This window comes from Cupressus sempervirens, chromosome 3 (assembly GCF_028749045.1).
Source record: "Cupressus sempervirens isolate cs-2001-9-10 chromosome 3, ASM2874904v1, whole genome shotgun sequence".
Classification (NCBI taxonomy): Eukaryota; Viridiplantae; Streptophyta; class Pinopsida; order Cupressales; family Cupressaceae; genus Cupressus; species Cupressus sempervirens.
In genome coordinates, this window is record NC_143120.1 from 1,121,356,902 (window position 1) to 1,121,369,599 (window position 12,698).

Consider the following 12,698-nt stretch of genomic DNA (forward strand, 5'->3'; position numbering starts at 1 on the left):
TGTCCCCTTTGATTTTCTCATTACATATTTATAAAAGACCTAAAGGCATCGGTTACTCTACTAACAATCACACCCCTTCATAACAATTAACTGAATATTTAACCCTGAGATAATCCTGATTTAATATGGCTAAGAGTTATATTGTTTTGCGTATTATGTTTTCTCTCTTCCCTTTTTTTTATAAAGGTCCACTGGGCTCAAATATTTCCTTCCCTGCATACATGTCAATGCTTCTGGCATATCCAGACTTCGTCAAATGAATTCCGCTCACATTCCATCAAACCATGATTCCAGATTGGAAGTGCTTAATCGCTGAGGCATAGGAATGGCTCAATCTAAGGATTACCGCCTGTGACTTGTTCTTTGTTACTCCCACGCGATGCCAAAGGACGCTATCAGATTGAATGCACGTTTCATACATGAGCTTTGTTCCAATTCGCATAGGTCTTTTGATTTCCCATGCACGTTCACTGTTTATATCCTCCAAGTAACATAACATTTGGCCCAGGCATTTCGTGACTCCAAACTAGAAGGATTTTTTGTCGGTTTAAATCATCTGCAGATGGTATTTTGTCATTATCTCTGCACTCCAGTGATACAAAAGGAAATCTGAGTTTGTGCTGAGTCATGATATGACTTCATTTGTAGATAGCCTCCAATCCTCTTCAATGCGAAAGAATGGAAGATTCCCTCACATTCTTGGCAACTTCATTAAAAAAATTGCAAATAGCAGGAGCGCGAACCCCAGGCATAACTGACGCTGTGTGATGGTGCTGTTTTTTCACACAAATTCCTTACTGAAAACAGTCAAAGGATCTCATTCCATCCTCGGGTTTCAACCACGTTCAGTGTGGTGATGCCTCTTATTTCCAGCCTGAACCTTCAGACGTGCTTCAGGACACTCCTGGAACGGGGTCTTTTATTCTCTCCAAATCTAAAATAGAACTTTGCTGGATGGAGACAAGGAAACAGTAATCCTGTGACAGAATGCCATGGGCTGAGCTGCTTATTATGATCATCAAACAAATATCTTCAATCCTATGCCATATCCGTCCAACACTCAAACCATTACATCGTCCTTATTGCCATTAACGATTTGCTGCTGGATAATAAAATTGTTACTGAGGTGCTTTGTATAAGGGAAGATATCCAAGTGTGACATAGCTTTGGTCAAGACTAACTTCTTGACTTGACATCAACTCCTTTTTGTATACACATGCAACTTGGCTTCGCTTTTGATTAAATGACTTTATCCATGCTTCAACCGTTTGCTTTGAATGTGGGAATCTTATGAATGTGAGCTCTGCCCTTACATTCTGGAAATGATCTCCGTATTTTAACGCATCTTGTAAAATGCATATACAGGGGTTGCATCTGTTTCTGATTTGCAAATAATGCTTCCAACATGGAAAAGTGGGAAGCCAAATAAAATTATGCATGACTTCACATAATTAATTCATCCTTCCAAATGCACGACAAACAAAAGCTCCACACTTTTTATTTGTTTGTCACGAGGGAAACCAACTTGCTGATCAATACCACAGTCAATGCCAACTGCGAGTACACCTCAAGAAGATGCCAAAAATTTTAGAGTTCCATCACAACAAAAGCCCTATATGGTTGGTGCTGTATACACCCCGTCTTGTTTAGACACGGCATACTTCATTTTGGCACTACATATGGTTGAAGAGGATTTGCGATAATTCTATCTTCCACAATACATGTTCTTGCTTTATAGAATTGATCTCTTGGAAGCACATCATTCCATTGCTATGTTTATTATAAAGATTTTATCATGCTACAATGTCTATTTTCATTTATAGCCATCATGCTCTCTACAGCAACCCATTAAAGGTCATCATGATATTCATTGACGATATCTGCTCTTCAATTTGTGCCTATTTGTTGACTTTTGCTGTCATTTATCGTGAGGACCTTACATTACCACTGATGAAAATTCCGTCTGTGTGATGATTCTCCATTTAGCATGGATATGCATTCAGAACTTCATACTTCTTTCCAAATTGATTATTTATTCGGGTGCCCTTTTCTTGCTGTAGTAATCATCTTGCTACATCTAAGAAACTTTATTACATCTTGTACGGCTGCCTCCTATCAAAGAAAGATATTTTCTGAACTTAACCTTGATTAGAATACCATATTTGTCAAAATGCATGCCATGCTGCTCAAGTGTTACTTCTTCAGGTACAACCATCTCTTGAAGATTCTTCCCAAAAGTGTCATTGATCCTTGTGACAAGACCCCTCAATGTTAGTAACCAAGTTTCCTTTAGAGTATTTATTTCTGCTAAAATCTTATTGAGTGCCAGTTTTGCATAGTAGCTTCAAACTCTTCAAATGTTTTAGGCATGTTTTTGCAAACAGAATAGCATAACCAAAACAAGAAAGTGGTCTGACTCAGTATTAGATCGATAAGTCCAAAAATCAAATAGTACAAACATGGAGTCAACAACCACTGTTGAATTTCCAGGAAAACTATGCCTCAGATTGAGATCCATCTTGCAAGCTATAGGGAAAACATTTGACAGACTCTAGAGGACTGTACTACTTATTTGGCTTCATCATAATAACCAATGCTTAAGAGAAAGTATACTTGTAGTTCAGATTGTTTTGATGAATTCATACATCATTGTTGTTTGGTCTTGATTGGACTCCTATAGAGAATAAACTGAAAGTGGCTTTATATCCCTCCATATCTTTATATTTTTTCTGGTTTTTACTATATTCATTTTGCTTCATATCTTCTCAAGAATGCTTCAATATAATCATCACCTATGGAAGCCTTGTCTTGATTCTTTTCATCAATGTAATCCTTGTCTTTACTTTTGAGATCCATGAAAATATTGCTTTCCTTCGGCATTAATTACTATATTTCAATCATGAATCTAAAACATTACCTCAAATGGAGACCTTAAATTTTGCCAAAATTAGGCTCCATCAGGCCCAACTGCTACTCAATCTTGGAGGAGATTGTAGTGGTTATCACTAAATGAGACCTTATTACTAAGAATATTAGTTTTCCACAATCCATAAAAGTTGATGCTACAGCTTCTGGTTAAGATTGTGCTTAGTTCTTGGAGCAATGTAATAACCCCAACCGGTTATAACTTTGATAAACACCAAATTCTTCAACTTATTCAAAAATAAACGTTGCATACACAATTTTAGAATAATGATACACAATTAAATGAACAGATCATCTTTATTCATTGCATAAATGGTACTGGTTAAACACCCATATAATGAGATGTAAAATGTAATAGTGAACTTGACAAAGTATCAAACTTCTCCACCAATCGCAGCCTAAGATGTAATGCTACAGAAGTCCCAAAATGATGCCCAATAGCAGAAGATCAAGTGTTCATTAGATGCAGATTTAACAGAACATAGAAGCAGACCAAAGTCGCTCCATATAGCAGAGCACTGAAGCATCAGACATGGCTTATATATGCAGATTGAACCACACTGAAAGCTTACCTAAATGTGCAGCAATTTGACATTTCATTACTGGGATTTGATTGCCAAACATAGGACAGAAATTGTACCAATTAGAAAGGGTATTAGGTGTTTGTAATTGCAGATATCATTCACGTTTAGCAGTAGGTTGGAAATAATCAGCTCCAACAATTAATCTTCTCCTTAGCAACATTAAAACAGTAGGAGAAACGGCCAATTGTATACCTCAGCACAATTGCCAATGCAAACTCAAAACAAAATCTCATATTTGAATCTACAATACTTCAGCTGTAGATCCAATGGAACAACTCAGAATTCAGACCCTTATACTTCAGCAAGAGCACAAAATCAAAACTCAGAAAAAGCCACAAAGCATCAAAAGCAAATAAAATATCCACGCATGCTTTTCTCAACAAATGGGCTTGTATTTATAACCTCTAAATTACCTTTTGTTGCCAAAATGTAACTTCACTCAAGAAGCTTCACCACACAACATTAATTAGAAGCTTCCCCTAGATTCTTTCACTTGACTTCGCTTAACTAATTAATAAATGACTCTTTCCAATGATAACTCATCCCTCAACTGAAGTAATAAAATTAAATTATAACTTTATAATAAGCTATTTAATTATTTAATAATAGTTTGGTCACTAAAAATATAATAACTCCCAAAATACTCATCATTTAAATATGCCATCTGAAATAGGAGCCATACCTATTATTTCTCCATGTGACCAAATTCACTTTCCAAAAAATAGAAAGGGTCCATTTCAATCAACACCAACTTACCACAAATAGTAAGTACACAAAACTAAGCTCAAACGAAGTCCAATCTGAGCCAAACGAAGACCAACCTATAGCTTACTGAATTGTGGAGAAGATAAAACCCTCTCAAGCCAAGCCACTGCCTCAAAAGACCCTCTATCTGCAATAATTAGCCTACGAAGATTACAATATTGGGCTAATCCCTAAAACTCTAATACTGACAAAAATGGGAACATTACAAGAAATGTCGTCATCAGGATGATAGAAAACAAAACGAGCACCATGTGTAAGACTTTATGGTCCTTGACTAATAACTTAATTGAATAATTCACTAAAGAGTTGAGACCCAATCAGGGTCTTTTTGCAATTATTTCTAACACATAGGCAAATATCTTAAAGCTAGAAAATAATTTAAAAATCTAAATTGAGGACAAAAATGTCAGATAAAGCCTTATGAAAATCATTGTAAGTTTGCTCCATCAGCAATCTGAGAGTATCTTCCAGCTTAAGTAAAGTAATTTTTCTCAATAAATGAAGTGCAAAATGTTCGATAAGCTTTGGATTTTATGGATCTTTTGACCATGGAATGCTAGGTGGCAAAAAAATGGCTCAATGGAGCTGTCAAGTGTAAAGCTGTGCAAAAATACCCTTTAAAAATTAAACATTATGATGTTTACCATCTGTGTGGTTTCTAGCTTTATCTCTGCTTAACTTGTAAGTGTGCCCTTTTTTATTTGTATAACTTCTGACCAATGCAAATTGAAATACATTCTTGCCAGGTGTCCTCTATGCAAGTATCTATTCAATTGAAATTTTTTTTACCAAGATAAAGAATGTCGCTGTGCATTTGCTTCTAAGGGACATAATCAATTTCAGTAGTTACATGAAGCATTTTCAATTGTTTTAAGTGGAGGTACAGGAATATCATAAACAGTCCTTATGTATGACAGGGCAGATTCTATGAAACGTGGGATGCTAGAGGGCAGTATAAAACCAGAATCCTTTAACACTCTCAAAGAAATTAAAAGAAAGTTGGAAGAGTATGAAAGAAGTCAGGCAAGGCAAGGCTCCCTATGACTATTTCTTAATGCTTTTAGTAATTTATGTAAGCTATATGATGTTGGCCACTTATCGCATAGATTATTGCAATATCTATGGAGCATGTCTAAATGAATTTGTGAGTACATCCATGATTACATGGAAGGGGCTCCACTTGATCATGCATCATTCTCAACTCTCTATACCAGTGAAATATTTGGTACGTGATTAGACACTTGATGGAACAGAAGTAATCTGGTGAAGGCTTAAAGTTCTAAATCGAATAAATAGTCAGTTCATTAACAGAAACTATGGAATTCAAGGGTAACCTGGTCAAGATTGTCCAACTGAGGAAATTCCCTTGCTCTGTAACAAATTACAATCAATGTTTGTGTCTCTGAACATGTAATGGGAACCAGAAAATGGGAAAGAAGATGCTGAAAAACAAGGGTTGAAGGAGATTGTGTATAAGAAATCAATCAAAAATAGTCCATTTAGTACATTTAACTAAAAAATCTCAAATTTTATTTGAGGTGGAATATTATTGCACATTACTTATAAAATTAATTATCAAGCTCTAACCACAAAATGCTTGTGTCTATTTTTCATACCACAATTTAAGTTCACGAGATATTCTCTTCATTTCATTGCAACTTTAGGTGTTATTGACAGAGGTAAAGATCCCCTTATTGGTTATTACTCTTTTCCCATCACACTATTGACCGTTTTAGATGTCATCACTTTCATTGTACATATAATGACTCACTTTGAAATATCTATATTATTTATAGTTTGGACTCTGTGGAGTGTTAGTATGATTTATAATTGAAACAACTGATAATAAAATTGTAAAGGTGGCTTCTATTATATGTTGAAGATACCTATTGCTCATGTCATAAAAAAATAAAAAAAATAAGGAAGAGTGTTAAGGAGCTCCAAGTTGTACAAATTGCATTCAAAATGAATCCCACTTTGTTTTGAAGCCAAACCATGTATGTTTGAGGTATTTCAAGGTATGTTTTGAAGCCAAATCATGTATGTTTGAGGTATTTCAAGGTATTTCATTGTACATATAATGACTCACTTTGAAATATCTATATTATTTATAGTTTGGACTCTGTGGAGAGTTAGTATGATTTATAATTGAAACAACTGGTAATAAAATTGTAAAGGTGGCTTCTATTATATGTTCAAGATACGTATTGCTCATGTCATATACAAAAATAAAAATAAGGAAGAGTGTTATGGAGCTCCAAGTTGTACAAATTGCATTCAAAATGAATCCCACTTTGTTTTGAAGCCAAATCATGTATGTCTAGTGTCCTTCAAATGCAAGTATCCTTCAAGATACAGGAAATAAAAATGGAGAGGACGTATATTTTACTTATCATCCTTCTGAATAATTTAGCGTCAGCCCAAATTTTCACCTCTGTTTGTGTAACTAGGCTGTGACATCATAAAATACCCCTAAAACATTCACTGGTAGAAGGGAGGTTGCAGCCTACCAAGAAACGGAAACAGAAAAGTTCATTTGTGTCAGTTCTCAATGCAGATATGTTCTGGGCCTCAACTACAAAAAACTGGTATCACCATTACATATTTTGCAACATGAATGCATAATGATGATTACTACTACTTATAACATCCTCAAGCCAACATGATCTGTAGGACTTAACTGTATTTGCTCGTTTGGAGGATAATTTGTATAAGAGTTTCATTGGATTCAAACTTTGTTGGTTATTTCGATTTAAGCTCGTGTTACATTGGATAATAAGTACATATATTTTTGTAATTGTATGTGTTATACAATGGGTGGGTCAGAAGGAAATATGTTTCATCTTTTACATTACTTCAATTACACATCTGACGAATTCTGTGTTCCTAGGGTGTCTATTCTTAAACAGTTTCATGATAAATTTTTGTGACTTGGTTTGTTTATCTGGTAGTGGACATGTTATATATTTACGGAGCTGGCATGCTCTAACTTGACGTTAAGAATATTTTAGAGAACCAATGTAATGGCCGACCCCAATCTGAAAACCAATATATTTTCCAATACCCTATAAGTTTCCTGTCTACTATCACGCAACCATTTTGCCAAACAATTGCATCTTTTTGGTCTGAATGTATTTCAATGTTTTTGTTTTGAGAAAGTCAAACATACATATAGAAATGTATTCCAAGCAAGTTTGCATTACTAGAAAAGGAAATGAATGAGCATTTTGTCAAACATATATGCACAAAGGAATTTAATAGATAATGACAATCTAGCCTCAATCTCGAGCATTATATTGATCATTAATTCGTATGCTTTCTGTTACAAAGTTTCGATTACAATAGTGGTACAATGTCAAAGAAATAACCCGCAGTGATATTATATCGCCATCACACAAATATATGTTATTGTAGCTTGAAATAAGAATGTTGTAGACGAGACAATGAGTATATCTGCCTGTGCACAACAAAAATATTTAACTATTGTATCTCCATAAATGAAATCTGTAGTTGGTAAAACTCGGAAACCCGCAGTAGACTTCATTAATGATAGTGTCCCGATCTCATCTCACTATTCTTTTCAAATAATGGAGCAGTTTGCCCCCTAAATGCTACACATCTTTAGTTTTACTGTTGCAAGCTTCCATATGGAGTAAGATCTACCCAATTAGCTGTATCTCAACCCTTTCCACCTCCAACATCCTTTTCACCTGAAACATGCAACATGCAAGAACAGCAGCCACCAAACTCAACCATCCAACTCGGGGTTTTACCAACACAATCCTCCACCAAAGAAACACTCACAACAAGAGCTCTTGTAGAGCTGGAGTCCCTGCCTCGTGAAGGAATGAGAAAGGGGTACTATCAGGGACCATTAAGATGACTGAACTCTCTAGGTATATTGTATGTGCGTGAGAGAGAGATCTTAATTTTAATATAAAATGATTACTATTTCAAAAATCGAAATCACCCTTTGTCTTAATTTACAGTTTAGTTTAAAAAATAAATATAATTTATTAATTACATTTTCCAAGAAAAATATAATAAATTAAACTAAATAATAATAAATAAAATATAGTTTAAATAATAAATATCTCTAGCTATTAATAAATAAATAATTGTATGTTTTTACCACAATAATTTAGTATTTGATTCCAATTTTATAATATTTGTATTTTAACTATTAATTTAATAAAAGTTATGTTTCAAAGATTTATCTTAGAGTAAGAGTAGAAATATAAGAAACTAAGGTAGAAAGTTTACCATAATAATTTAATATTTGATTCTAATTTTATAATATTTGTAATTCGATTATTGATGTTATAATATTATTTTTCAAAAATTTGTCTAAGTAGAAATATAACTAGTATAGATATCTTAAATAAATCTATCTAAGGAAATGACTGATAGATATCAATTATAAATATTTAAAATTTAATTTATTACACTCAAAAATATTTATATTTCATTGTATCTATTTTTTTTGAGGACTAACTTAGATTTTTTATTTCAATTTCTAAAGACAAGTTATTATTTATATCTTGAAAACTAAATTTTAGCAAATCATATCTTTATTTTATAATATTTTATTGTGTTTATTAAATCATTTTAAGTATATTATGTTTATAATAAATATTTAAATTTTGACGTGCAAATGCTTGTCAAATTTAATCTCAAAAGGTAATTTTTAACATTAACACATTCACACCATCATAATACATCGACCCTTTTGTCAATGTAGACTGCCTATCAGCATTAATAAACTAAGTTAGAAAGTATTATTGTTAATTTGATTAACTAATTGAAAGTTATTATTAATTTGATTAACGTATAATTTGAAAAGGAATAAATGCAAGGAGCTCATTCCTAAAAAAATTGCTGAGGGTGATGTCTCCATCCTTAGGGCTAGGATATCAATTCAGGAGATCTATGATGCTATATCTGCTCTTAAAAAGGATAAAGCTCCTGGGCCAGATGGCCTCCCTGCTGAATTTTACAAATCCAATATTGATTGGATTGCCAAGGATCTATTGATTTATATTCAAAAGCTTATGATCGTGGCACTCTTGGTAATTCTATCAATATGGGGACTATTAAGCTCATCCCTAAGGATGGAGACAAATCTCTCATCAAGAATTGGCGGCCGATTACTTTGCTTAACGTTTCATACAAAATTTTGGCGAAAGCCTTGGCCTCTCAGCTTGTTAATATTCTGTCCAACTTCATTTGTCCCACCCAGATTGGTTTCACCAAGGGACTTTATATTTTAGAAAACCTTGTCACCAGCTGGGAGTTAATGGAGTGGGCTAAGTCCTCGAATCAGAATTTTGCTATGTTTCTTTTAGATTTTGAGAAAGCTTATGACTGGGTCGAATGGGATTTCATCATTTCTATCCTTCAGGCCTTTGGATTCCTTGATGAATTTGTTAGATATATTTAAGTGTTGTTTAAGGATTCCTCTGCTAGAATTGAAATTAATGGTTTTTTATCTAATCATATACCCCTGTCTCGATCCATTCGACAGGGATGTCCTCTTGCTCCTGCTCTCTTTGTTATTGCTTCTGATGCCTTGTATTATATCCCCAAAGATGATACTATCTCTCCCAAAGTTAATGGGATTTCCCTCCCTAACAACTCTGAGCTTCTTAATATCCAATTTGCGGATGATACCTCACTCTTCCTTGAATTATCTTGTCTTAATATTCAACATCTTAATCTGAAACTCGAGTTGTTTGAAACCATCTCAGGTGCTCGTATATCTAAGTCCAAATCTATCATGCTTGGATGGAAAGAGGAACCTCTAGATTGGTTTCTCCAATTTGGTTACTCATGGGGCGGACCTCATAAGATTGTTAGATATTTGGGGGTTCCTTTTTCCATCTCCCCTTCTCTCAAAGACGTGGAATTGGGTTAAGGATAGAATTATGAAGAAACTCTACAAGTGGGATAATAGGGTGCTTTCGCTTGCTGGTAGAGTGCAAGTGTGCCAAAAAATCGTGTCATCCTACAGTATATACTTTTTTTCTGTCTGGATGTTTAGTAATTACCAACTATTTGAAATTCAGAAGGCCATCAAGGGATTCCTATGGTCTGATGGTAAAGGTAACAGGAAGAAACATGTTGTTAGATGGAGTTGGTGTCACATTGATAAGAAGTCAGGTGGTTTAGGCCTTAAAGACCTTAGGATTCAAGGGGTTTCTCTTGCTGCTAAGTGGATTTTTTAGGCTCTTGGTGGTCATGAGCCTTGGAAAATTCTTCTTAGAAATAATATTCAGTCTGGATTTCCTAAGCAAGCTAAATATTGGAAGAACCTTCCCTTTGCTGATCTTGTTGCTGGGATGTTCCCTGTCCCTGGCTCCATGGTTTTTAAGTCTATCTGGAAGGCTTGGGAGTTGGTGAGGGGCTTTATTTATAATTCTAACTTCGATAGCAATAATTCTATCCACGGTGAATGCTCTATCTGGTGGAATCTGAAACATAATGGCAAGCCTCTTGCCATGACTCAAGGGTGTTATGCTAAACATTGGAACAGTCATGGTATCAAGAGCTTTATTGATATTTTGGAGAATGACAACCTTGCCAGTTGGCAAGATATTAGGCTTAAGTTCAATCTTCCTGACTCTCATAAACGTACCTATAATATGATAGCTAATGCTTGTCACCCTCTCAATCTTCCTCGTAGATGTGATGTGGATTCCCATATATTCTTATATTTCCGTTGGGATGATGGATCCCTCTTACATAAAATCAAAGCTAAAGATATATATAAGGTGCTTAATAAAGATCACTTTATTTTATCACACCTGAATACCACTTGGTATATGAATTCGGACTCTCTTGAATGGCACAAAATCCTTGACATATTTTGGAAGTCTCATATTCCTCCCAAAATCTTACATTTTAAATGGCAGATACTGACTCTTGTTCTATTTGCAGGGTTCCTGAAAATTTAAGACATATCTTCTTTACTCGTCATTTTGCTAGGATTATATGGAATTTTTTTGGAATATCTATAACTGATCATGTCTCTGTGCTGGATACTATTCTTGGAAACATATCCAGTCTTAAGAAGGATGCTAACTTTTTTTGAAATATTCTCTCTTCTCATATTCTTTGGTTTATTTGGAAAAGTAGAAATGAGGACATATTCCAATATGTTGGTAGATCCCTTACTTTGTTTCAATTGAAACTCAAACGCTTTAAGATTCTCTCGCAAGTGTGTTGCATTATGAAACTTGAAAAAAACAAACTGAAAAGATTTCTCCGTGATGGGCACGCTACGATGTTCATCCACGAAATGAAGCATGGGCTAGAATGGGCCAGCATTATTGATGACTAGGCTGCTTTTGAAGAAGCCCTTAAGCGGCTTATTAAGGGGATGTGAGATACTAGAGGCCCTTTTTCTGATAGACTTGAGTTCTTTGCTCATATTCTTGAGCAGAAGAAAGCTGTTTGGATGGAAGGAGAGCTAGGATGGACAACATGGATTGATGATCGTGATGATATTCTGGATTAGCTTATCTAATTTCCTTTTTTGTAATCTCGCTAAAACTATTACATATTGTGCTAGTTGATTAATCATGGATTACCAGTTGAACTAGGAGGTTGAGGTTCGCCTCCCCTCTCTTGATTTTGTACCTATCTTTTTGAACTATCGATTATTTAATTTTAAAAAAGGTAAGAATTAACATTTAAATGAATAATTTATGTAAAAGGCTTGTCAATTTTTACGATCTTGTTTCAAAAGCTTTTAATTTTCCTATAAAATAATGAATTGAATACAAAATTTACAAGTTGATTCTAGCAATTTAAAATTTATTTAATAAATATGTAATGTTAACCAAAACACTAATACTTTATTAAATTAATCATACATATTTATTAATTTAATTATTTATAATTATATTCTATACTAAAGTGGTGGTGGACAAATAAGCTAAACTAAAACTACTCACCAATAAAATATCTATTAAAAAAATTAATATTTTTCAATATTTTTTTTTTCTATTAGAAATAAGAGATACAAAAAGGAGGAGAACCAAAAAGGTCACCACGAGAGAAAACAAGGAGGCCAAGCCTCACCACAGAGAATCAGAAACCACAGTACAGTAAGCCAGAAGAATAACAGAAGAGTAGAGGAACAATCTAGCCAAGAATATCATAGGGCGTATCCACCCACGCTGTCCACCCTAAGGGGCCCTCCATCCAAACAATTCTTTTGTGCTCTTGAATGTGCATTAGCATGAATAATTCCTCTTTTCTAGCATGCCCTTTCTCTTTGATCTCCTTGGTCAGCCTATTACAAGCATGTGTGAATACTTGCAAGTCATCCAAAGTTCTACGCCATTGGTACCCATCGTGCAGGAACCTTCTCAATTTCTCCTGCTCAATCAACATGGTAGCCTGCACCTGCAAGTAGATTTT

At 34.4% G+C, this 12,698-nt stretch overlaps 1 protein-coding gene across 3 annotated transcripts in view; it reads left to right on the forward strand.

Annotated features, from left to right (window-relative positions):
- LOC149570742 (yacP-like NYN domain protein) overlaps positions 1–5,868 on the forward strand; it is a 423,912-nt gene extending 418,044 nt beyond the window's left edge. The window contains exon 10 of one of the 3 annotated variants that reach the window (XM_089823260.1): positions 5,197–5,868. In XM_089823260.1, the coding sequence (XP_089679386.1) occupies positions 5,197–5,248 (52 nt within the window). In that variant the 3' untranslated portion in view covers positions 5,249–5,868. Of the gene's footprint in view, positions 1–5,020 lie in introns of all 3 variants that reach the window. The other 2 variants (XM_089823261.1, XM_089823258.1) reach the window with 2 other exon arrangements.
- Positions 5,869–12,698: the final 6,830 nt, after the last annotated feature.